This window comes from Corythoichthys intestinalis, chromosome 11, assembly GCF_030265065.1.
Source record: "Corythoichthys intestinalis isolate RoL2023-P3 chromosome 11, ASM3026506v1, whole genome shotgun sequence".
NCBI lineage: Eukaryota > Metazoa > Chordata > Actinopteri > Syngnathiformes > Syngnathidae > Corythoichthys > Corythoichthys intestinalis.
The window spans coordinates 9,046,219-9,074,160 of NC_080405.1; the positions used below are offsets into that span (position 1 = coordinate 9,046,219).

General features: G+C 39.1%; 1 protein-coding gene across 3 annotated transcripts in view; it reads left to right on the forward strand.

Annotated features, from left to right (window-relative positions):
- The window catches only part of pdgfrb (platelet-derived growth factor receptor, beta polypeptide), a 125,882-nt gene that overhangs the window by 71,429 nt on the left and 26,511 nt on the right, over window positions 1-27,942 (forward strand). For all 3 annotated transcript variants that reach the window (XM_057849678.1, XM_057849679.1, XM_057849677.1), the window contains 8 exons: window positions 2,910-3,004; window positions 3,091-3,223; window positions 8,390-8,494; window positions 8,682-8,792; window positions 16,284-16,440; window positions 18,093-18,259; window positions 23,618-23,730; window positions 24,003-24,125. In XM_057849678.1, the coding sequence (XP_057705661.1) occupies window positions 2,910-3,004; window positions 3,091-3,223; window positions 8,390-8,494; window positions 8,682-8,792; window positions 16,284-16,440; window positions 18,093-18,259; window positions 23,618-23,730; window positions 24,003-24,125 (1,004 nt within the window). The remainder of the gene's footprint in view (window positions 1-2,909; window positions 3,005-3,090; window positions 3,224-8,389; window positions 8,495-8,681; window positions 8,793-16,283; window positions 16,441-18,092; window positions 18,260-23,617; window positions 23,731-24,002; window positions 24,126-27,942) is intronic.

Consider the following 27,942-nt stretch of genomic DNA (forward strand, 5'->3'; position numbering starts at 1 on the left):
CCGGTCGTCAATGCACGGCCGAAGACCCCCATCTTTTTTGCCAACGAAAAAAAACCCTGCTCCCAACGGTGAGGACGAAGGGCGAATTAGGCCAGTAGCCAAGGAAGAGGTTATATAATCTCTCATAGCCTCCTGCTCAGGTTTAGAAATTTGATATAACCTCGAGTTAGGTAGTGGGGCATTGGGCTGCAAGTCAATGGCGCAGTCGTAAGGGCGGTGCGGAGGCAGGGTCTTAGCCTGGTCTATACTAAAAACCTGTTCGAGATCATGGTACTCGGCAGGAACATTTACTAAATTTACAGGCTCGGCAACTGTTTGGGCTTGATCCGGAAGTAGGCACGCCGAGCGTAAGCAGTGCGCGTAACAGAAGGAACTCCAAGTCACTACTTGTGTTTTAGTCCAGTCAATATTAGGGTTATGCATCTTTAGCCAGGGGAGCCCTAGCACAACCGAAGACGATTTACATGGCATAACCAAGAAGCTACGAACCTCAAAATGGTTTCCGGACAGCTTTGTTTTAAGCGGGGGCGTTATAAATCTTACGTCCGCCAGGGGTCGCCCATCGAGATCTAGAACCTTTTTAGGAGTAGAGAGTCTTATTAATGGGCATTTAAGAGCATCAACAACACTCTGGTCTATAAAACATTCATCTGCCCCTGAATCTATTAAAGCAGTGAACCTAAAATTAACCCCCCCATGCGAAACCTCTCCCGGCAATTGCAGTCTCATTTCACCTCGAGTTTGTTTTAGTTCAATCGACTCGTTGCGAGGCAAATCATTTGACTGATTGCCATAATGTACGAACCTGGTCCCCCCTCTGGCGAGAGGAACCCCAGGGGCCAAAGATCCAGGACGACGTGAAGAGATCGCGTCACAGGCAAGCCACAGTAAAGACATAAGCCCGCCCTCATCCGTCTCCGCCGCTCCTCCGTAGAAAGACGACCGCTGCCGAGTTGCATTGGCTCCTCCCCCGCCAGGACCGGACTCCGCGCCGGCGTAGAGGTTGATGGTGATTCGACGAAGCCGTCTGCACGTAACGTTGCCGGACCGTACCGCGATGACGACCCACGACGACCCCGCTGCTCCAAGGCTCGTTCCCTCTCGCGCTCCTTCAATCGATTGTCCAACTTCACGGACAAGGAGATAAGGTCTTCCAGGCCCGAAGAATCCTCCCGGGCCGCCAACTCGTCCTTCACCGCAGACGACAGCCCCCTCCGAAAAATTCCACACAGCGCCGCCTCGTCGTAACCGCACTCCGCGGCCAAAATGCGGAATTGGATGGAGTAGTCCGCCACGCTAAGCTCGCCTTGAAAAAAATCCAGCAGGTGGCTGCCTGCCTCCTTGCCTCTAACCGGGTGATCAAACACTCTCACAAACTCTGTTTTAAAAGTCTCGAATGACTGACGGATTGCGGGATTAGCGTTGCTTACCGCCATTGCCCAAGTGGCCGCTTTACCGGCGAGGAGACTCATGGTATACGCTACACGGGACCTGTCACTCGCGAACGTATATGGCTGCTGGTCAAATACAAGGGAGCACTGGTGCAGAAATTGTCGACAAGCGCCGGGTTCTCCCTCGTAACGATGGGGGTGTGGCAACACCGGCTCCCGGAAAGCAGCCGGTGGAACAACCGGAGACGGGGCGGAGTGATCGGGCGCCGCGGCAGCGTTACCTACGCCACCGGACTGTGCAGGTGGGGCCATATTTTCAATTCTAGTGGTTAGCGCGGTGATCACGTTCACTAGTTCATTTAACGATTGTTTATGCTTGCTGATCATATGACCATGACCGGCAAGCGCGTGGCGAATACCCTCCGAGTCTGTGGGATCCATGGTCGGACTATTCTGTTATGACGGCAAGCCGTTAATGTGGATCCAAAAACACAGACCAGGAGATCAATAGAGCAAATGTTTGTGTTTAATTAGTATAACAAAGGGCGCACGCTAGAAAACGCGGATATAACAAGTACAACTTAGGACGCACGCTAGAAAACGCGGATATAACAAGTACAACTTAGGACGCACACTAGAAAACGCGGATATAACAAGTACAACTTAGGGCGCACGCTAGAAAACGCGGATATAACAAGTACAACTTAGGGAGCACGCTAGAAAACGCGGATATAACAAGTACAACTTAGGGAGCACGCTAGAAAACGCGGATATAACAAGTATAACTAAAAGAGCACCCAAGATGGCGTGAATATAACAGAGTACAAAATCCTAACTACAAAATCCAGAAGAGCACAAAAGTAAATAAGATCAAAGCAGAACACGACCGAAGAACGTCGCAAGGCACCGAGGATGACGATGAGCACACAGCGGTAAGCAAGGCAGGAACAAGCATATGCAATAGTCCGACACTCGCAGACGGTGACAGGAGTCCTTAAATAGTGAGCGCTCCTAATGCGCCACAGGTGTGCGGCCACGGCCCCGCCCATCCAGCTGAATCAGATGCTGGAAAGAAAAAACAACTGAGAAGGCATACAGATATGACATTTTGCTCTCCAAAAAAAGTGACACTTCAATATATATTTAGGGAAGGGCAATTTTATTTTTGCAAATATTTTTTTGATTGAAGCATTTTTTTCTGAGATTGAATGATTTAGACACAAATGTCCTACACATAATATGGCCCAAACACAAAAAGGATTACTTCAATCAAAGAAAACAGTTTCCATAAAAACATTGTGTTCAAATGCAAATTTCTGAGTCTCAAATATTTTTTCACATTCAAACCTTTTTTTCTCTGACTGATTTTTTTTTTTTTTTTTTTGGATTGATTGAAGCAACTTTTTTTTTTTTTTTTTTTTTTTTAATTTAATAATAAAGACACAAATCTACTTCCATAGAATGATGGCCTTCCACAGGAATCGCTATTAATTTTGCTATGTGTTGCTTGTTGTGCAGCGCTGTTCTCCCAGGTGGCAGTGTTGGCTGCAGTCCTGGCCTTGGTGGTCATCATCATCCTATCCATAATCATCCTCATTGCAGTGTGGAGGAAGGTGAGACACAAACTAATGAGACTTATTGTGCAGATGTCTCATATCTCAGCAGAGTCAGTTACAATTCTGCTTGCATGTGTGGTCAGAAACCTCGCTATGAGATCCGCTGGAAGGTCATCGAGTCAGTAAGCCAGGACGGTCATGAGTACATTTATGTGGACCCCATCCATTTGCCATATGACCTCACTTGGGAGATGCCCAGAGACAACCTGGTGTTGGGTGAGTCCCCAATGTGTAGAGGCCAATATTCATAAAGTCGTTTGTACACTCATTAGTCGCTGAAATCGAAAGAAAGGCCAGTTTATTATTGGCCAAAATGAGCCTTGAATAATCTCAGGAAATACACTGCATTGTCACTATCAAATAATCATCAATTTTACAAATGCATTAGTGTCATCACAAATGATAATAATAATGATAACAACAACAACAAAACGTTTCTGAACAATAAAGTGGTTTTACAGGAAAATAATACATTAATGGAAGTTTTAGGAAAGATTTGCCTTCATTTGTCCTCACTTTGATAAAGTCAAACTAATTTAATGAATGAATGACTTTATTTTGTTATATGTCATAGTAATAATAATAATAACATAGTCATAATTTTTGTTCATAATTTTAAGAATTAGATTTGTCAGTTTAGTTTAGTTTAGTTTAGTTTAGTTTAGTTTAGTTTAGTTTAGTTTAGTTTAGTTTAGTTTAGTTTAGTTTAGTGACACATCAATGAAGCATACAATACATGGTATATACAAATAGATGCAGTATATGTTTATACAATTAGATGTGCGAAAAAGACACTACAAGGAAGCTATTTTGAGTTTTTAGGAGGGGGCCCAGTTCTCCACAAATATAAGATATTGGCCTGATATCTTTATAAATATGGACAGCATACACATACACACAATTTAACATTCAGGTTACACTGGAATTAAATTGAGGTACAGAACTAGTGTTAAAAAAGAATCAGCATATTAGGCATACATTGCTAGGAGTTTAGCTTTGAGTTTTTTCTTCAAGACGGAGGTGGAATGTGACATTTTCAGCGTTTCATCAAGTTTGTTCCAGATCTGTGGTCCTCTACATACAATGCTAAAGCTTGTGCACCTTAGCCTTTTTTGCCAGTGATTTGATTTTTTCGCCCCTGGTAGTATAGTTCTGCTGAGGAGTACAGATTGGAATGAGGTCATCTAGGCTAGGTTCATACCGCAGGTCTTAATGCACAAATCCGATTTTTTTCGTGTTTTTCCAACTCGAGTCAGGCATTAACGTGACAGTCTGAGCAGGAGAGGTTGCAAAAAAGTGGACCCTTTCAAATTCGATCGTATGTGGTTTAAATCCGATCTGGGCCACATTTTTCCAGAATGTGTCTGCAGTCTGAACGGTCAAGTCCACCAAATCGGAATTCATGCAGCAATTGCGTCGGCAAAGAGCGACAGAGTGCTACGTTAGCGATGGAGCTGTGCATTAGCGTTAGCGCCTTGCTTGAACGCAAATTTTAGGGAAGAGGCGAGCTTGACAACAGTCATAAAAAAAATAAAATGGGGGGAGCGGGTTGGAGGATAAGCTCGGATGCTCGGTTTTCTTTCTGTGCTCCAAATGAGCAGAATTTCAAGATTGCTTACATGGCCGAGACTCGAGGGAAACTGTCCGTATATGTGTGCGACAGGCACGCACAGCATGCTATATAAACTTTGAATATAAGACTAAACAGGGATTATTTATGTATGTTAATTGTGTCCTCTTTTTGAAAATCCAAATATGATCTCTTTTTGGAAATCCAAATATGATCACCCTAGAATGACGTTGAGCCAGCCAATTTGTTTTGATGCTCCTGCGAATGTGGTTCAGTTTGCGCAGCGCATCTCAGACTGCAAAATACTGCACATGCCTGATACTTGAACGGACTCAATGGACAAAGGCAGTCTGAACGGGCACATCGAAAAAACGGATATGACAAAAAATCGGAATTGTGCATTAAGACCTGTGGTATGAACCGGGGCGTAGGTTCGGTCTCAATATTGGTAGGGACGATATAACAGAATAACCTGCATGTACACTTTTTGCTGAGGACGGGAGATTGATAAAACGAAACAGGTGAACTGGGGTCAGAGCTACATTTCTCACCAATATGAACCTAAATAATTGAAAGGCTAAATGATGCATGCAAAATAAAATACTGCAAATTTATAACGTCTTTATCTGATATTTTTTCTTAAATCTAGTCGAATAATTTTCTCCCATCTTGTTTAGGGTGTTAAAAGGCTAGTTAACAGATTAATGTGTGAAGAAAAACATGCTTTCAAATAATGTTTTGACTTTTGAACAATATCGAATCTTGAATTAAGAACATTTCTGACAAGTTTTTTTTAATAAGAAATATATTAACTTTTTTTTTTTTGCTTAAAATAAGTAAGTTTTGCTTAAAATAAGCTTAATAAGTAAAGTTTATTACGTTTTCAGCTGGCTAGTTTTCTTCGTTCAAGAAATCTGAGTAAAATTTACTTGAAGCACTGGAAGATAATTTCACTTATTTTTAGTAGATTTACACTGAAAACAAGGGAATTCAATCTTTTTTTCCCAGTTTTAAGGAGGTGGGCATATGTATTGGTTCAGGTGATACAACGTTCGATTCAAACCTTTGTTTCCAAAAACTGCTAAAGAAACATTTCGAAAACTTCCAGAATAAGTGGATTTTATAAGCAAATTTAAACACAAATAATATTAGCATACACAAGAAATACAAACTTGTTCTTCATCTCATAACTGTCCAGGAATGCAAAAAATAAACAGTTCTGCAGCGGTTCCAAAGTGAACACTACAAACTTTCAATAAAGAAAGGCATATTTGCTTAGGTTTGATCATGGACGGACATGTAGCAAAGTTCTCCTCAGACACATCCTGCCATGTGGCTGCCCAGTGCCCACAACTCAACGGCACGCCGCTCTCTTACTGTTAACGTCTTTGCCGTTGTCTTTAAGCATTTATTCATGCCATTTTCATGTTGCAAATCATTTCAAATCAAAAAAATTATTCAGTGGGAGCGTTAAACTCAGACCATGTTAGGGCGAGTATAGTAAGAGTAAGCTTATTTAAATAGGTTGGAAATGTATTGCACAATATGATATTACAGTATTGCAAATGAAATTCAAATAAAGATTTGTACACAATGAGGAGTGCAAAGAGTGGGAAATAATGTCTCAATTTGATGAAAAGAGCGGCATATTTCGATAGTTTAGTTGTGAGATCAACAGCATGTCTTTTAAAATGGCGTACCACAAGCAACACGTCACTTCCGCTTATTAATATTCATAACGTTAGCTACTGTTGCTAAGGGAGGACACGCCTCCGTTTGTCCCCAATAGGAAATGAATGGAAATCGTGTACGGAGGAGATATTTACAGAGCTAAACCTACCAATTCTCTCGGAAAACGATGTCTCTGCTGCCAAATTCACTTGCAAAGATTTTGAAGAACATAAAAATGTTCAGTTAAAGAGATGGCTTGAGTGTTGAGGGCTGAAAAAGACGAAAAAAATGAGCCAACCTTAGCATAGCCTTAGCTTTTTTATCGACACCTGTTTCTTACTTGACTGAAATTGACACTCTCCTGACACTCTCCTGTTTCAACAAGCTATCCTTTACCACCAGCCCTGTCTTTCTTATATACATCCTCTGGTTGTACTACGTCTCTGACCGTTCTTGGGGGTAATTTATATTGTTATATTGTTTTGTGTACAGATCACAAATGCTGCTCAGTGACAGCCAACGAACACTTTTAATTTTTTCATTGATAACAAATGTTAATTCACAATTTATTTACACTTCTCCTTTACTAAAGGTTTTTTTTTTGTTTTTGTTTTTTGTTTTTTTAAAACAGAAAAGGTAACAGTAGCAGTCAGATACCATTTTAATTCTTTTCAGGTCATTCATTGTCAGACAGAAGCATCACGGCACAACGACATGCTAAAAAATACGTTAAAAATATCAAAATGGCTTACCTCTTTGTCTTCTGAAAGACCACGCATACAAAATGTTTACTGCGTATGAAATGTGAATTGATTCACCGAGCTGTCATTAAAAGTCCGCGCAAGTTGATTCAATCTTCACATTTTTTCCTCCGAGTTTTTGGTTTCGGGAAACGTATGGAAAAAAACATCCTTCATGTGTCGTAATGTCTAGAGTCGTTTCTACAAGTTTCAAGAAAGCAATGTGTGATCGGCATGTTCGCTTTTGAGCGATTGCCGGAGAAAAGTAGCAGAATTAACATTGTTTCTATGTGAGGGTGTGTCTATAATGTCCCACTGCTGCTTTACCTCCGCTTTACGATGCAACGTCACGGTCTAAAAATAGCATGCGTGCGGTACGCCTTTAAGGCACTTAAGGTAATTAAGGTGTTGAGCAGACTTGCAATGTTTTCTTCGTTTATTTTTGGGCAGATTTGTTTCATGTCTTTTTTAAATAGGAGCCTAACACAATGTAGTTTGTTTTATTAATAGAGTTTATTACATTAGAACCATGTGTCTATTTTCACTAACTCACTATTTATGATTTGCTCAAGTGTATTTGGATTATTATGATGAAAAAACAAGTTCATATTATCAGCAAATAATATTTCGTGTAAGAAGTATGTGGAATTAACAAAGTCATTGATACAAGTTGAAGAGGAATGGTGCCTAAGATGGAACCCTGCGGGACTCCACCGTTGATGGGTTTGTATGATGACTCATTATTAATGAGGAAATATTAATGTCTTCTAGACAATTAGCTACGGAACTAATTAAAATATGAGTCCTAATGGTGTCAAAAGCTCTAGACAGGTCCAGAAAAATGCAAACTCCGTAGTCACCTTTGTCAATTGCATCGAAGATTTTATCCGTTAAGTTGAGTACTGCCGTATATGTCATCTTTGATGTTTTCAGCTATCTAAGATAGTTATTGAGTTTGTTGGAGACTACTCTTTCCAGAACCTTGGGGAGAGTAGGCAGAATTGATATCGTTCGGTAATTGCACAGATAGTTTTTATCCCCAGATTTAAAGACTGGTATGATTCGTGCAAGTTTTGCCATTTGTGGCACCACTACAGAGAGTAGAGACAGATTGATACAGTGGGTAAAAGGTGCAGTAATAATGTTGGGGATGCTTTTTAGAGTTTTATTAGAGAATGCTTTTCAGTGTTCAGTGTTTGTGAATGCTTTTGTCTTTACTTAACTGTACTTGTTTTTACTTAAAAGCTTATGTACTTTATATTCTATGTGTATTCTTTTTTTTTTTTTAATTGTAACTGTCAGATTTGTATGATTTTATATTACTTTTACTGTAGATGGCATCAATCTCAGATTCAGTTTTTTTTTTCTCTCTCTCTTACTGATTCCATCATTATGTTTCAGGCCGTACTCTTGGTTCGGGTGCTTTTGGCAGGGTGGTCGAAGCTACGGCGTATGGTCTTGCTCATTCCCAGTCCAGCACAAAAGTGGCCGTGAAAATGCTGAAATGTAAGGAACGCATTTTAAAGCATCACAATGTATTAAGATGGGGGCTTGCCTGCTACAGAGCAGCCGCTCTCAGCTGAGCTTTAGTTTCTTTGCCAGCCTGTTTTGACATTCAGCCAACATTCCACTAAGACGTGTGTGCTTCCACGCAAAATCAGAAATGTCTCTCTTTCTCTTTGTCTTTGACCAGCAACAGCCAGAAGGAGTGAGACTCAAGCCCTGATGTCAGAGTTGAAGATTATGAGTCACCTGGGTCCTCATCTCAATGTTGTCAATTTACTGGGAGCCTGCACCAAACACGGTGGGCAGTGTGTTGAGCATTTGTGATATACTGTATCGACACGGAACCTTACGTGACTTAAAATGTTGGTGCAAAACATACTGTATGCACTAATATGATGCTTGAGGATATTTTCTATTTCAGTCACTATAAAAATGTTCATTTCCCTAAATCCAAAATAGCATAGTCCATGGCACTGGTAAAAAGTATTCACTCGGATTTAGAGAAAAAAATCAGTTAAGAATAAACTCTAGCCTGTGGGGAAATCACCTAACTTGCAGGCAGCATAGGTTGAATTTTCCCTCAGTGGCAGTTAGAATTTGAGTCTGTCTGTCTCTACTGCAGTGTTGTTTTGGCAGAGCTTTTAATTTTCGTGTTAGTCTTTTGGACAATAATACTTATTAGTCTTAGTCATATTTTAGTCATCTGAAAATGTTTTTGTCTAGTTGTCTAAATTTTGTTGACGAAAGCTCAGGACCCATTTTCGAAGTTTACTAAAAGTGTTTTCGGCTGTAAATCTTTTTTAAAAATACTCAAAAAATAAATAAACTAGGCCTGCAAGCAGGACTGAACGGGCCCTCGCAATCTAGCGCAACTCGGACGTCACGCAACTCGGACTGTGTGCAGGTCAGGGTGGTGGCAGATCCTCCTCTCTAATCATCTCATTAGAACCTAACATGCTCGAAAGTCGCCTATTTACATTCCCACACCCAAGAGATAAAAACCCCTATTGGAGAGAGTACTACAAAAAAGGAGCCACTACTGAGCTGTGCAGCCAAGCCCTTATTCAAAACCAAAATTAATCTTCTAACTGGGCCAATTCGACCAAGTGTGCCAACTATTGTGGCTCTATAAGCTCCCTGAGTCTCTGAAAAAAAATATTTCCTTTAAATGGCGAACAAAGGGTCGTCACGGCAACAGACAGAGACACGTGGACATGGGCCGTAAAAAAGTATTTTAATAGGTCTTGAAACTACAATGACCAACATGAAAAGAACTGGACATGTTTTGTAAAAACGAGTGACTTTATATCGCCACTAGTTGGCGCTGTAGGGTTGATGCAAATGACCCCTACAAGGCCCTTCAGGGTATGACTCTCAACAAGCACGGGAAGTTTGGCGCAGATATCTTGTATATCTGCCGAGTTATGACTGTTCAAAGTTTTTGGAGAGAAAAATTGTTGACAGTCATTTTCACTTTCCTGTTTGGACCCCTCCGCTTCAACGAAACTTCAATATTTTTCATCAGGCACCTGAAGACAGGTCTTAAGGTTTCCCTTATGCAGGTTTGAAGTAGATTGATTTTTTCCCTTTAGAGGAGGAGTGTGTCCCGTAAAAAAGGGCATTTCCTGTTCCCACTAGGAGGCGCCAGGCACAAATGGTAAATTTTCAATCCAGTCCTGCTCAGGCTGGTATACCTCACACACATGCCAGATTTAAAATAGATTGAACGTTGTATGAGGGAGTTATCAGTCATTTTCCGAATTCGGTGTTTTGGCGAAAAAATGGAAGAATTTGGCGCCCCGCCCAGGTCAGGCCCGTGAATGAAAACACACCATTTTTATAACTTAAGATTTCATATGCCTCATGAACAGTCTCACCAATTTTGAGAATGATCAAACTAATTCCCTAGGTGCCAAGGTGTAAAATGTGCACACTGTAAATCGATAAAAAGTTCACATTCAATCCAAAATACCCGATTTCCTGTAGGATTTGGAATGTGTGTGCAAGAGACTTTTTGGAGCAGTTTTGTACAAAGTTTTGACTCTCCAAATTTCATCACTCTATGTTAGAAAAACCTAAATGGAGAGGCCTTTTTGAAAATTTCAAGGGGGCGCCACTGAGCCATTTTGTTAAATTGTTTCGTAACGTTGCAAGATTATCGAACGTTATCCAAAGCCGCATGTATGTGCAAATTTTGGTGAGTTTTTATGCATATTCAAGCCTCCAAATGTAAACTCTTACTGTGAACCCATGAAAATTTCACATTCGACCCAAAATACCCGATTTCCTGTTGGATTTGGAATATGGGTGCAAGAGACTTTTTGGAGCAGTTTTGCATAAGGTATCTACTCCCCAAATTTCCTTGCTCTATGTTGAAAAAACCCAATAGGAAAGGCCTTTTTTAAAACTTCTTTCTGTCGCCACTAGTTGGCACTGTAGAGTTGATGCAAATGACCCCTACAAGAACCTTCAGGGTATGACTCTCAACAAACACGGAAAGTTTGGCGCAGATATGTTGCATATCTGCCGAGTTATGACTGTTCAAAATTTTTGGCGAGACAAATTGTTGACGGTCATTTTCACTTCCAGTTTGGACCTCTCCGCTTCAACGAAACCTCAATATTTTTCATCAGGGACCTGAACACATGTCTTGAGGCTCCCCTGAAACAGGTTTGAGGTCAATAGATTTTTTTCCCTTGGAGGAGGAGCCTGTCTCGTAAAGAAGGCCATTTCCTGTTCCCACTAGGGGGCGCCAGGCCTAATGGGTAATATTTCAATGCAGTCGTGTTCAGGCTGGGATATCTCATATACATGCTAGAAATGAAAAAGATTGAACGTTGTATCACGGAGTTTTTAATCATTTTCTGAATTTGGTATTTTGCCCAAAAATGGCCGACTTTGGGACCACGCCCAGGTCAGACCCTTGAGTGAAAACTCACCATTTTGAAAACTTAAGATCTCATATGTCTCCTGAATAGTCTGACCAATTTTGAAGACGATCCAACTATTTTCTTCAGCGACAAGGTCTCAAATGTAAATCGATAAAATTTCACATTTGATCCAAAATTTCTGGCTTCCAGTTGGGTTTGGAATATGGGTGCAAGAGACTTTTTGGAGCAGTTTTGCACAATGTATCGACTCGCCAAATTTCATCGTTCTACATTGAAAAAACCTAATAGGAAAGGCCTTTTTTAAAATTTCAAGGGGGCGCCACTGAGCCATTTTGTTAAATTTTTTTGTAGATTATCAAAATTTATGCAAAGTTGCATGTATGTGCAAATTTTGGTGAGTTTTCGTGCATGTTCAGGCCTCCAAATGTAAACTCAAACTGTGAACCGATAAAAATTTCACATTTGATCCAAAATATCCGATTTCCTGTTGGATTTGGAATATGGGTGCAAGAGGCTTTTTTGAACAGTTAGGCATAAGGTATCTACTCCCCAAATTTCATTGCTCTACGTTGAAAACCTGAGAGGAGAGGCCTTTTTGAAAATTTTAAGGGTCAAGGGGGCGCCACTGAGCCATTTTTTGACATTTTTTCAAAACGACACAAGATTATCGAAATTTACGCAAAGCCGCACGTTTGTGCAAATTTTGGTGACTTTTCGTGCATGTTCAGGCCTCCAAATTGGCCATTTTCATTTGCCCTGAAAAAAGAATAATAATAATAATAATAATAATAATAATAATAATAATAATAATAATAATCCTTTGCAAAACAATAGGGCCTTCGCACGCTTAGTGCTCGGGCCCTAATAAAGGTTTCCAACTACAGTATTTTGAATCATCATTGACAGATGAGCTGATATTGTAGCATGTATCTACAAGGACAACACCACCTTGGTGATAATATGCACTCAGCAGTAAAACAGTATATTATTTTCAAATAATTATAGCCACCTGGATGTCACGAACTGTAAGTGAAAAAAGTTGTCCGAGAGTTTTACACTCGCCATTAGAATTAGCCTACTGCTAACGCGAATGCTATGAGTTACATTTAGTGTTTGATGATCACTCAGCAGCACAGACTTTTAAAGGCTAAAGCAACATTGCATATTTCCTTTGGCCAAGAAATCAAAACTTACCATGTGTGCAAGCATCCTTAGAGACTGGAGACACAGTCAGACACAACCAGACACTGCTATGATGCAGGCTAACTACACATACATGTCCTACATTGTGAACATGTGACGGAAACTAATGAGCATTTTTGTTTCATTCTCGGCTCGTCAGACAAAAACTGGCATTCATCTTGTTATGTTTTAGTCTCCCAAAACAGTTTTTAGTTTGTAATCAACTCGTCATCTTCATGAAAAAAAGAGTTGATGAAATATTTTTTGTTATCGTCATTGTTGACGAAAACAACACTGCTCTACTGACAGCTGACCAATTTGCACCTCTAAAGTCAGCAGCAGTAGGCCTCAGCACGCCACAACCTTGGATAGGTTAAGTGATGTAGAGAATAAATGAATTCTTAAATCCAATAGAAGACTTTGTATAAATGACATAATGTATTCTCAGGGGCGGAGCTTGACCTGCCCCCAGAATTACCCCAAAAATTCAACAACTGGGTAAACCTGGTTCAACATTGATCTGGCACCGAATTATACCTTAGAGCCTCACCACTAGCTTGTGCATGGTGATAAAGTGCTAGTGTTGTTTCAATGGAATATGAAGCCTGTCATTAGTTGCCAACAGCACACATTGCATCTAGTACGTGTAAACTATTTAATTGGAATTTTGTGCTATAATATGACTGGCCTAATTATTTACTCATATATTGCACCTTATGAATTGCAAATTTGCAGCATTAGATATCTATATCGTTTTCAAATCCATTCTGAGCAAAGTCGTTACTTGCCTACCAATTATCGACTGTAATTTACTTTATCAGGCACTTGAGTGAAAAAAAAGAAAACAAAACACAAAATACGTATATGAAACATAAAGACTTATCACCACAGAGTTGGAACAGTTAATTGGAACAGGTGGCATGAGTTCTGTCATACAAGCATGCGAGTAGAAATAAAGGGGAAAATGAGAAAAATAAAACGTCATATTGCCAAAACTGGACACGTATTTTGTTCGACCTCCAGGAGATGAACACACAAACATCTTTGACAACACAGATTTCTAGGTAGGGATTATAATAAACACCACAACGCTTGTATTTTCCTGACAGCAAAGACAACGCCCCAAAAGTTTTATAATTTAGTAGACCAGCCTGCGTAATTATTATGTTTGCATACCGATATGGTGCTGGTGATTTAATGGACACGCAAGTGACACTTTCGTGAAGAAAATTGGTTTCTTTTGGCGGAGCAGGTCTAGATTTGATGGCATTCAAAAACTAGAGCACATTGTGTGAAAATAATTGGTAAACTGTTAAGTGTTGTTATTGCAGCCACCTTTGTCCACCTTAAATGCGTTGTGTGCTACTACATACTGAAGACTGCCCTCTTCTGGCTGACACATAACATACATGCCAGACAATGACAATTAATCACATTTAATCAATCAGCCCTGATACACACACACATACATATAAATCAGGATTTGACACACACACATACATATAAATCAGGATTTGAAAATAGATGTATATACATCCCTAGAATATGCCTGCCAAATTTCACTGTAATCCGTCCACAAATAAAGGGGGAGTAGCTCAAAAACAATAGTATACACACCAACAACAACATGAGTGGAGACTTCACAGGCCATTAGCCTGTAAAAAGCCCTTTTTTTCTTGTCAGCGAGATAGTGGTAGTGTTAAGAACCTCAGCAGGTGCCAGCTGATCCAAGACAGAGCTTGAACATACTGATATAGAGTGGATAAAATAAGTATTTGAACACTGTGTTATTTTGCAAGTTCTCGCACTCAGAAATCATGGAGGAGTCTGAAATTTTCATCGTAGGTGCATGTATACTGTGAGTGAGATAATCTAAAAAGAAAAATCGCAATGCATGATTTTTTTAAACAATTTATTTGTGTTATACAGCTGCAAATGAGTATTTGAACACTTGTCTATCAGCTAGAATTCTGACCCTGAAAGACCTGTTAGTTCGCCTATTAAAGGTCCACCTCCACCCCATGTATTATCCTGAATCAAATGTACTTGTTTGGGGCCTATAGCATCAAGAAGACACCTGTCCACCCCATACAATCAAAAAGACTCAAACGTTTAACATGGTCAAGACCAAAGAGTTGTCCAAAGACACAGGAGACAAATTTGTTCACCTCTACAAGGCTGTAAAGGGCTACGGAGCAATTGCCAAGCATCTTAGTGAAAAAAGGTTCACTGTTGGAGCAATCATTAGAAAATGGAAGAAGCTTAACATGATGGTCAATCTCAACTGAGTGGAGCCCCATGTAAGAAATCACCTTGTGGGGTCTCAGTAATCCTAAGAAAGGTGGGGAATTAGCCCAGAACTACACAACAGGAGTTGGTCAATGACCTGAAAAGCTCTGGGACCACCGTTTCCGAGATTACTGTTGGAAATACACTTAGACATCATTGTTTCAAATCATGCATGGTACGGAAAGATCCCCTGCTTAAACCAGCAAATGTCAAGGCCCGTTTTAAGTTTGCCTATGACCATTTGGATGATGCAGAGGAGTCATGAAAGCCAGTTTTGTGGTCAGATGTGAGTAAAATAGAACCTTATGATCATAATTGCACTAACCTTGTCTAGAGGAAATAGAATGATGAGTAATATCTCAAGAACACCATTCCTACTGTGAAGCATGGGGGTAGTAGCATCATGCTTACGGGGTGTTTTTTTGCACATGGGACAGGACGAGTGCACTGCATTAAAGACTGGATGACTGGGGCCTGTATTGTAAGATTTTGGGGAACAAGTCAGAGCACTGAAGATGGGTTGTGCCTGGGTCTTCCAACATGACAATGACCCGAAGAACACAGCCAGGAAAACCAAGGAGTGGCTCTGCAAGAAGCATAACAAGGTTCTAGCATGGCCTAGCCGGTCTCCAGACCTACAACCAATAGAAAACCTTCGGCGGGAGCTCAAACTCCATGTTTCTCAGCGACATCCCAGAAGCCTGACTGATGGGTGGGCCAAGGTCCCTCCTGCAGTGTGTGCAAACCTGGTGAAATACTACAGGAAATGTTTGACCTCTGTAATTGCAAACAAGGGCTACTGTACCAAATGTTACCATTCATTTTCTCTGGTGTTCAAATACATATTTGCAGCTGTATCACACAAATAAATCATTAATAAATCATACATTGTGATTTCTGGATTTTCTTTTTAGATTCTCTCTCTCTCTCAGTGGACTTGAACCTACGGTGAAAATTTCAGACCCCTCCATGATTTCTAAGTGGGAGAACTTGCAAAATAGCAGGATGTTCAAATACTTATGTTCTTCACTGTACAATAGGCTAGTAACCTACTGTGAGCTCATTTTTTTAAATAATTCAACTGAGTCTGAAACTGATGTGATCACTATCTGTGATGCTGAACTTCTTTGAAATAGTTGTTTTATTATTTTTGTTGTTCTCATGGTTCATTATTGTTAATGTCCATTTGACGGAATTCAAAATGATCTCCCTGGAGATGAAGCTTGAAAGCTTCGCTTTTTGGGACGTGTATGTTGTGAAATGTTATGATTATCTTTATTAACGGTATTTGGGTTTCGGGGGACCAGTCATGTTCCTCACCCCTGCCTTGCTCTAAATTTATTCCGCCCCTGTATATACTGTTTATCTGTGAATAATGCAGGGAGTTAATCCAATCTTTTTCCTACTTTCTTTGATCAACCAATCAGGTCCTCTATACCTGGTGACTGAGTACTGTCGCTATGGTGACTTGGTGGACTACCTGCACAGAAACAAACACACCTTCTTACAATATTATGCTGAGAAGAACCAAGATGACGGCTACTTGATCTCGAGGGGAAGCAGTCCCCTCAGTCAAAGGAAAGGGTAAGAAAAATGCATATGGACTTTTTACAGAATATTTAAAAATATTATATTTGAGGATAAACAATACAGAAGGTGAATTTTGTGTATCCATTATTTTTTTTTTAGATTAGAAAGGGGGAAAAAAACATGTTTTCATTAAAAAAAAAAAAAAAAAAAAAAAAAAACATGTCTGTCTTAAAAGTATCTCTTTGTAAATGACTCACCTAACTGGCCTAAATCTTTTTTTCACATCCCTGTCTTAATCAGTTTTTCATAATTATATGATTCCCTTGATGTAATAAGTTCTTAAGACGTATAGAGTTTGTCTCATCTTTCCATCACATTTCTATGTGCAACTTGGTTTGAAACTATGCAAATTACAGATCTATACATTAAGCAGTGGAGGACGAAGTACTCACTTTTTTTACTTAAGTAAAAGTACAGATACAGGTTTTAAAAAATTACTTAAGTTCAAGCATCTAAGAAAAAATTGACTCAAGTAAAAGTACAAAAGTACTTGCTTTAAAATTTACTTTACAAGTAAAAAGTAAAGGCAGATTGCAAGCAACTATCAGGTGAATACAGCCACCTACTGCACAAGAGTGGTGTTTTTTTTTTCTGTCAATATCTTGTTCACCTGCCTAATCTTGCTTGGACTCAATTTGCTGCCTCTAGCGCTCAGTTAGAGTGTATCACAAAAGTGAGTACACCCCATGCATTTCTGCAGATATTTAAGTATATATTTTCATGGGACAACACTGACAAAATGACACTTTGACACAATGAAAAGTAGTTCGTGTGCAGCTTATAAAATAGAGTTTATTAGAATTTATTTTCCCCTCAAAATAACTCAAATATAGCCATTAAGTATACAAGAAAGCCTGCAAACAGTTTGCTGAAGACATGTCAGCAAAGCACATGGGTTACTGGAACCATGTCCTACGGTCTGATGAGACGGGCGGGCTTTCTTGTGTACTGTCTTCAGAAGAGGCTTCCTCCTGGGGTGACAGCCATGCACACCAATTTGATGTAGAGTGCAGCGTATGGTCTAACTAACAGGCTGACCCCCCACCTCTTCAATGTCTGCAGCAATGCTGACAGCACGCCTGTAACAAGTCACGTGACATTTTGGAGGGAAAATGACAAGCAGTACTCAATTTGGACATTCAGGGATGTACGTTTTTTCAAAGGGGTGTACTCACCTTTGTTGCCAGGGGTTTAGATATTAATGCCTATATTTTGAGTTATTTTGAGGGGAAAATAACTATTATATAAGCTGCACACAGACTACTTTTCATTGTGTCAAAAGTGTCATTTTGTCAATGCTGTCCCATGAAAAGATATACCTAAATATCTGCAGAAATGCGAGGGGTGTACTCACTTTTGTGATACACTGTACAGTATAGCTGCACATGGCTTATTGATTGTGCCGGAGGCATAAAAAACAATCTATCAATTCACAATGAGGAAAAAAAGAAAACAAACAGTAAAAAGTACAGATACTTGCTGTAAAATATAGTGTAAAAGTAAACAGTACCAGTTCATAATTGTACTAAAGTACAGATACACAAAAATGTACTTCAAGTATGTTTACTCCGTTACATTTCGCCACTGCCAAAACTCAAAGTATTACAACCCTGATCATGTCGTTACCCAAATCTTCTTCCATACAGCTATGTCTCATTTGGAAGCGAAAGTGATGGAGGTTACATGGACATGAGCAAAGATGAGCCCTCCATCTATGTCCCAATGCAAGAACAAATGGATTCCATTAAATACGCCGACATTCAGCCATCTCCGTACGAGTCGACCTATCAGCAGGACCTCTACCAGGAACAAGGTCTGAATGGAGCCATGTGTCTCACTGATGTCTTCTGTTTCTGTGCTGACAAAAATTCATTTTCCGCCATTACTCCGTGTGATGTGCAAACACCCACGTAGCATCTGCCTCAAAGGCGTAGGAGCCCTGGGGAATGTGATATTCTTTATATAGCCGCAACGGTTGCTGTTGATGTGGTTTAATCTTGTATATCAACAAGCAACATATGATTTTATTGATGAAAGATTTAACAGTATCAGGCAAATGGACGAATGCTAATATGAAGGACATTCAGTGGTATGAAAAAAAATCTGAACCTTTTGGAATTTCTCACATTTCTGCATAAAATCATCATCAAATGTGATCTGATCTTTGTCAAAATCACATAGATGAAAAAACAGTGTCTGGTTTAACTAAAACCACCTAAACATTTATAGGTTTTCATATTTTAATGAGGATAGTATGCAAATAATGATAGAAGGGGGGAAAAAAGTAAGTGAATCATCACATTTAATTTTTTGTGAACCCCCCCCCCCCCCCCCCTTGACAGCAATAACTTCAAACAGACGCTTCCTGTAGCTGCAGATCAGTCTGGCACATCGATCAGGACTAATCATGGCCCATTCGTCTCTTCAAAAATGCTGTATTTCAGTCAGATTCCTGGGATGTCTGACAAGAATCGCTATCTTTAGATAATGCCACAGCATCTAAATGGGGTTCAAGTCTGGACTTTGATTGACCACTCCAGAATGTGTATTTTGTTCTTCTGAAACCATTCTGAAGTTGATTTACATCTGTGTTTTGGATCATTGTCTTGTTGCAGCATCCATCCTCTATTTAGCTTCCAACTGTCTGACTGACGGCCTCAGGTTTTTCTGCAAAACATCCTGATAAAACTTTTGAATTCATTCTTCCATTAATGATTGTAAGTTATCCAGGCCCTGAACACCATTCTTGACCGTAGTTTTTCATATAGGTCATGTGTGCACAGAGATATTGGACTGTGCCGGTGATTTCTGTAAGTCTTTAGCAGACACTCTAGGGTTCTTTTTTGCCTCTCTGAGTATTTTGCACTAAACTTTTGGCGTCATCTTTGGTGGACGGCCACTCCATGGGAGAGAAGCAACAGTGCCAAACTCTCTCCATTTGTAGACAACTTCTCTGACTGTGGATTGATGAACATCCAGACTTTTAGAGATGGTTTTGTATCCTTTCCCAGCTTTATACAAATCAACAATCCTTGATCCCAGGTCTTCAGACAGCTCTTCTGACCGAGCCATGATGCACATCAGACAGTGCTTCTCATCGAGACATTTCTTCCCAGGTGTGTGTTTTATAGTGGGCAGGGCAGCTTTAAACCACTCATCAGTGATTGGGCACATACCTGATTTAAATGTTTGGTAAAAATTGGTTTCAATTGCCCTTTAAGTCTACTTAGGCAGAGGGTTCACTTACTTATTTTTCCCCTTCTGTCATTATTTGCATGCTATCATTAAAATATAAATGTTTGGGTGGTTAGAAGACACTGTATTTTCATCTGTGTGATTTTGCAAAAGATCAGATCAAATTTGATGGTGATTTTATGCAGAAATGTGAGAAATTCCAAAAGGTTCAGATACATTTTCATACCACTGTAGGCTGTCACTGAGAAGCAATTTCACACACATGCAAAAAGACTCTCCCTCACATTACTGCAGTTTTAATTGCCCAGATACCCACTTGCACCCACTTACCTTGAAACTGATGGGCTTTAACACGCTAATGAAGCACACTCTCATTCACACTTTCTCACTGATGATGCAAGCAGAGGTGGGTAGAGTAGCCAAAAATTAAGTATTTAAGTAAGAGTAGAGCTAATTCAAAATAACATTAATACAATAAAAATAAAAGTAGTTATCCCAAAGTTACCAAAGTACAAATTTTAAAAAAAAAGGATTCGGCGAAAAAGAATACTCAAGTAATAGGTACCTGCTTACATTGTCTGATTTCTGAAACTGGTATATTTTTTAATTTTATTCATTATCATTATAGTATAATATAACCTATTATATGACCATATTAGTCCAAAAAAATACACAAAAATCAATGAATTCCGTCTAAAAAAATCTACAGAACTTAAACATCACCTGTCCAAGAGCTTGAGTGCCCTATAGTAGACAAAACACATTTCCTACCATCAAATAATAACTAGGTGGCACGATGGCTGAGTGGTTGGTACATCCGCCTCACAGTTCTGGGTTCAATCTCAGGCTACGGCCTACCTGTGTGGAGTTTGCATGTTTGAGGGTTTTCTCCGCAGATTCCGGTTTCCTCCCACATCCCAAAAATATGTGTTGTAGGCTGATTGAACACTCTAAATTGTCCATAGGTATAAGTGTGTGTGAATGGTTGTTTGTCTCATTGTACCCACGATTGGCTGGCAACAGTTCATAGTGTACCCTACCTACTGCCTGTAGTTAGCTGGGATAGGCTCCAGCACCTCGGTGACCCTCGTGAGGACAAGCGGCATAGAAAATGAATGAATATATTATAACGACCATTTTTGTTGTTTCTCAGCGCCATATAAAACTGGGAGTAAAACCTTTGAGTACTGCGCTCTATGTGGCAATTGTCTAGTTTTTATGACACCGGTGTGATCATAAGACTTCCCACTGTAAGCTTGTGTGTTGTCATGTGATGTCCGATTGCTATAATGGAGTCATGTGATTATTGTTACTACCGTATTTTTCGGACTATAAGTCGAACCTGAGTATAAAGCCTGAGTTATGCTCCTACGTTGCGGTGACGGCGAAGTGACTACGGCGTCAATGAGCATTCGATAGTTCTGCAGTGAGGGAACGAGTTGCTCTGTAATTCACTGCCAAGCCATTAGAGGAGCGTGGCCTTATGTTTGTACGGTTTGGGGGCATGCTTGTTGACTTCCTCTAGTCTAGTTTAACGGAGAAAAAATAAACAATGCAAGATGGAACGCTTGAATGTGGATCTTCATCAACATTGAATAAAGGTTGATCATACAAATGTTGAGGCGCAGGCGCAGAAGGTTTCGAGGCGGTCTGTCCAACTTTTGATGCCGCACAGAGAGTTCTAGCCGCGGGTGGAAACCATCAAGCTATGGCGGCTAGCTTCAAACTGGCGTCGAGCACTGCGTCCAGCGTTTTGTCCGAGGTCTGCAAAGCCCTCCAGCCCGATTTGTTTGCCGTGTCCTACAACCAGCCAGTGGGAAGCAATAGCAGATTTGTGGCGGCTAGAGAACTTCCCAAACTGCGTTGGACGCCTTGATGTTGACGTTATCATAAAAGCACAGAGGCATTCGCAATCAGTGATGATGTATCGAGTGTGAACTGTAAATTTAACATCAAAACAACTCTTTTGACACCGAACCTGTGCTTTATTCTTTATGTACTTGAAGTGTGACACGTAAAAAAGTCACAGACTCACAGCAAAAATATAAACACAACAAGTGATGAAGTGTACCAACCAAAAATACGACATAAAGTGATAAAAAGCTGGCAGTTTTTGGCCGACTGGGTCACCGCTTCATGTGGCCATTCGATTCCGAACACACACATACTGTACTTGTCTCGGTGGTTCTTCCATTTTTTTAATTCAATTGCTGGCTGACCTCCAGCCCCGTATTTTAAGCAACCTCCTTCCACGAATTGCTTGCCATTTGGCAATCTTCATAATGTCTTGACGAGACATTGTAGAAGTTGTCATACTTGCTCTTCTTTGATACTCTCGTTAGCTTGGTCCATTTTTGCGTGTTGAAAAATAATGTTTGTCAATGGTGGTGATTTTGCACTGAACCGGAAACAACAGTCTGAGCGGACCAATCATAGTCCATTTCCGCCACGTCACACGCGTTGACGCGACGACAAGTCAGAAAAAAAAGGAGCCAGAGAGGCTAAAGCGGAGGGTCGTAAATCGGGTCTTCCTTGTCGGCGCAGGTCTGGCGCGGAAGCTTAACTCGGCCTTAAGTCGCACCAGCAATAAAATGCCCAACGAAGAGGAAAAAAACATATATAGGTCGCACCGGAGTGTAAGTTGCATTTTGGGTGGAAATTTACTTGATAAAATACAACACATAGAACAGCTTTGTCATCTTGAAAGGCAATTTAAAATAAAAATACAATAGAGAACAATATGCTGAATAGCTGTACAGCATGATAATATTACATGATGCATGAACAACCAAATGTGAACGTGGCCGGTATGTGAACGTAACATAGCTATTAAGAGTTATTCAGATAGCTATAGCATAAAAAAACATGCTAACAAGTTTACCAAACCATCAGTGTCACTCCAAAACACCTAAATAACTTGTAAAATGATATAATAATGTGTTAATAATTTCACACATAAGTCGCTCTAGAGTAAAAGTCGCACCCCCGGCCAAACTATGAAAAAAACTGCGACTTATAGTCCGAAAAATACGGTACATCTCATTGGTAAAAATTGTAGAGCTACTGTGGGCATCGCTGACAAATATAAAGTCAAATCTAATACAGTATGTAAAATAAACAGGAAAAATATAACAACTCCTGTGTATGTACCGTATTTTTCGGACTATAAGTCACACCTGAATACAAGTCGCACCAGCCATAAAATGCCCAATATAGAGGAAAAAACATACAGTGGAGAGAACAAGTATTTGATACACAGTCAATGGGAAAAACCATTGGCAGTGTATCAAATTCTTGTTCTCCCCACTGTATATAAGTCGCATTTTGGGGGGAAATTTACTTGATAAAATCCAGCACATAGAACAGATATTTCATCTTGAAAGGCAATTTAAAATAAAAATACAATATAGAACAACATGCTGAATAAGTGTACAGTATGAAAATGTTACATGATGCATGAACAACAAAATGCAAACGTGGCCAGTATGTTGACATAACATAGCTATTAAGAGTTATTCAGATAACTATAGCGTAAAGAACATGCTTACAAGTTTACCAAACCATCCGTGTCACTCCAAAACACCAAAATAACATGTGAAATGATATAATAATGTGTTAATAATTTCACACATAAGTCGCTCCTGAGTATAAGTCGCACCCCCATCCAAACTATGAAAAAAAACTGCGACTTATAGTCCGAAAAATACGGGAGTAAAGGTAAAAAAGTAAAAACTGTGGTGTGGTAAAACTTATGAAACACAGGATAAGGTGTAGATTCCATTGTGCTGGCTCATGATATAATAATAATAATGCATAACTACCCACCTCTGGAATCAAGCAATCACAGGATGGCTGCACTTTCTCCATTTTCATGTTTTATCCCCTCCCCTTCTCTTACGAGTCATTTCATATTGTTTAGTTCACAGCCATTTTCATGTTTATCTGCTCACCTTCTCTTATGGGTCATATTGTTTAGTTGACAGCAGACTGGACCTGATCATCAGTAACTCGTCCACACTCACCTATGACGACCTGCTGGGTTTCAGCTACCAAGTGGCGAAAGGCATGGAGTTCCTGGCCTCCAAAAATGTAAGACATTGACAGAAAACACTCAAAAGAAAAAAGACCTTTTACAAAACACTTTTGTTAACTCATCTGCTGCCATTGACAGTGATAGGCATCCAATTTGATGAGACGTTCAGATGGGTTGACTCTCTGAAGTCATCAATGGCAGCGAATGAGTTCATATGATCTTTATGACACGCTAGTTTGAGCATGCTTTGCAGAATCCAAACTGATAAATGTGACTCGCATTTACTTAATTTGTAATTTTGCATGCGGTGGATCTTTCACCTGTGCAGTGTGTTCATCGTGACCTCGCTGCCAGGAATGTGCTGATCTGTGAGGGCAAACTAGTGAAGATCTGTGACTTTGGGCTGGCAAGAGACATCATGCATGACTCCAACTACATCTCGAAAGGCAGTGTAAGTAGAAGACATACAGTAAATAAATCTTTTAGAAGAGCAGAACACACAATACAACATTACACATAAACATGTCAATCTCTTGATTCCTTTCTGTCACTGCCTTCACATCCTTCATTGGAAAAGTATAGGGACACCAGTTCAGCCCCTGCCATTCGTTTGCAGCAATATCCAAATTGCAAGGCGGCAAATTACTCAGTCTGTCAATCAGCTGCTTTCTTCTTCAAAAGAGCCATGAAATAAACATCTTAATCAGTCTTTCTTAGAAGCAGTGTTGTTTTTGGCAGTCCTTTTAATTAGCCTGAGCCAATGGACAAAAATACTTCTTAGTCTTTCATTTCAAAATGTTTTTGTCTTATCTTGTCTAGTTTTAGTCAACAATTACTTACAATGTCTTTGTCTGTTAAATTTAAACGTTTTAGTCCAAAAATAAAGATTTCCAACAATATCAAAAGAACATTGACAAATGAGCTCATATTGTGGCATCCACAAGGACAGTGCCAACTTGGTGATGATAATACACAATCACTAGGTAGTAAGTAATTTTTTTTCAATAATGATACCCATCTGGACGCCACGAACTGTCTGTATTTAAAAAAATATATATCAACGCTCACCACGCTAAATGCTAATACTAACGCAAAGGGTTTAGTGCGTTTGATCACTGAGCAAAGACTTTTAACCCTTTAAGGTCCGTGCCTATATTGTCTGATTTTTCATGCCTTTGATGTTGCCAGAAAAAAATCACAATGGCCTGGTTGGGTCCCTTTTTTCAGGACACCATAACCTTTATGTACAAACTGTTGTTTTCTTCACTGACCAATTATAATCAAAATCAAAACGACCAAAAAAAAAAAAAAAAAAAAGCCCACATTTTTTGTCAAAATTTGTAAGATTGATGTCAAATTGACAACCAAACGATCCCAACAAACCGTTTTAAAGCTTGATAATATTTATTTAACTTGTTATGATAAACATTCAACAGAAAAAAGTTAGACGGAATAGTTTTATATTTTCAACAGAAACAGCAGGTATAGTCAAGGGCATTTTTGTCCTCTTGACATACTTTGGTCAAAACAGTTATATACAGTATATATATATATATTCAGTGAAGAAAAAAGTATTTGAGCACCCTGCTATTTTGCAAGTCTGAAAATTTCATCGTAGGTGCCTGTACACACATATATATATATTAGGGGTGTCAAACGATTAAAATTTTTATTCGAGTTAAGTACAGCTTAAAAATTAATTAATCGTTATTAATCGCAATTCAAACCATCTATAAAATATGCCATATTTTTCTGTAAATTATTGTTGAAATGGAAAGATAAGACACAAGATGGATATATACATTCAACATACGGTACATAAGTACTGTATTTCTTTATTATAACAATAAATCAACAAGATGGCATTACCATTATTAACATTCTGTTAAAGCAATCCATGGATAGAAAGACGTGTAGTTCTTAAAAGATAAATTTTAGTACAAGTTATAGAAATGTTATATTAAAACCCCTCTTCATGTTTTCGTTTTAATAAAATTTGTAAAAATTTTCAATCAAAAAATGAACTAGTAGCCCGTTAGCCATTGTTGATGTCAATAATTAAATACACTATGCTCATGGGTGCTGAAGCCTATAAAATCAGTCGCACCCAAGTGCCAGCAGAGGGCGGCAAAACTCCGAAAAACACAACAAGTACAGCTTTCACTGTGCTTTAATTTTAATCTGTTTGAGCAGGGCATTTGTGCGTTAATTGCGTCAAATATTTTAACGGGATTAATTAAAAAAATTAATTATACACACACACACACACACACACACATATATATATATATATATATATATATATATATATATATATACACACATATACACACATATATACATATATATTAGGAGTGTCAAACGATTAAAATTTTTAATCGAGTTAATTACAGCTTTAAAATTAATTAATCATAATTAATCGCAATTAATCGCAATTCCAACCATCTATAAAATATGCCATATTTTTCTGTAAATTATTGTTGGAATGGAAAGATAAGACACAAGGCGGATATATACATACGACATACTGTACATAAGTACTGTATTTGTTTATTGTAACAATAAATCCACAAATGGCATTATTAACAATCTTTCTGTTAAAGTGATTCACGGACAGCTTTTAAAAGACAAATGGTATAGTTACAAGTTATAGTAATTTTATATTAAAACCCCTCTTCATGTTTTCGTTTTAATAAAATTTGTAAAATTTTCAATCAAAAGTAGAGTTAATATGATAATAATAAGAATAAAAATAACAATAATAAGAATAGAGTGACCAAAGTCTGAGTAAGTTTTATGTGTATTTTGCATGGCTATTTTGATATGGAATGCCAGTTCATTTTGCATTGTTGTTTAACTGTGAGAATAGGGCCTCATTACTATAGACTGCAGTGCTTTTCTTTTTGTGAACATTATTTTTTTTGAGAGAGATAGGATTTTTTGTTGTTGTTGTGCTTTCACTAAACGATACTTATGTTTGTTGTGAAGGAGAAGCTAATGCCAATAAACGACACGGTCCAAAGAACGCCTGTGTCCACTCGCCTTTATAAAATATATATGTCTGTACATATCTTACCCAAAATACAACAAGAGACACATAATTGCCACTAAAAGAAAGAAAACTTACCGAAATAAGTTTCGGCCGGTGGCATTCTCTTCACTCTTAATGTCCATAAACGGCCTCATTATAATCTGTTTAAGGCAATGTGCGAGCTGGTCATTCAGTGCATGCGTTAATTGCGTCAAATATTTTAACGTGATTAATTTTTAAAAAATAATTAACGCCCGTTAACGCAATAATTTTGACAGCCCTAATATACTGTATAAATATATATATATATATATATATATATATATATATATATATATATACAGTGCCTTGCAAAGGTATTCGGCCCCCTTGAATCTTGCAACCTTTTGCCACATTTCAGGCTTCAAACATAAAGATATGAAATATAGTTTTTTTGTCAAGAATCAACAACAAGTGGGACACAATCGTGAAGTGGAACAACATTTATTGGATAATTTAAACTTTTTTAACAAATAAAAAACTGAAAAGTGGGGCGTGCAATATTATTCGGCCCCTTTACTTTCAGTGCAGCAAACTCACTCCAGAAGTTCAGTGAGGATCTCTGAATGATCCAGTGTTGTCCTAAATGACCGATGATGATAAATAGAATCAACATCTCATCTCTCAAAACATCTCAAGGATCACTGTGCAAGCCATCATATTGAAATGGAAGGAGCATCAGACCACTGCAAATCTACCAAGACCCGGCCGTCCTTCCAAACTTTCTTCTCAAACAAGGAGAAAACTGATCAGAGATGCAGCCAAGAGGCCCATGATCACTCTGGATGAACTGCAGAGATCTACAGCTGAGGTGGGAGAGTCTGTCCATAGGACAACAATCAGTCGTACACTGCACAAATCTGGCCTTTATGGAAGAGTGGCAAGAAGAAAGCCATTTCTCAAAGATATCCATAAAAAGTCTCGTTTAAAGTTTGCCACAAGCCACCTGGGAGACACACCAAACATGTGGAAGAAGGTGCTCTGGTCAGATGAAACCAAAATTGAACTTTTTGGCCACAATGCAAAACAATATGTTTGGCGTAAAAGCAACACAGCTCATCACCCTGAACACACCATCCCCACTGTCAAACATGGTGGTGGCAGCATCATGGTTTGGGCCTGCTTTTCTTCAGCAGGGACAGGGAAGATGGTTAAAATTGACAGGAAGATGGATGCAGCCAAATACAGGAACATTCTG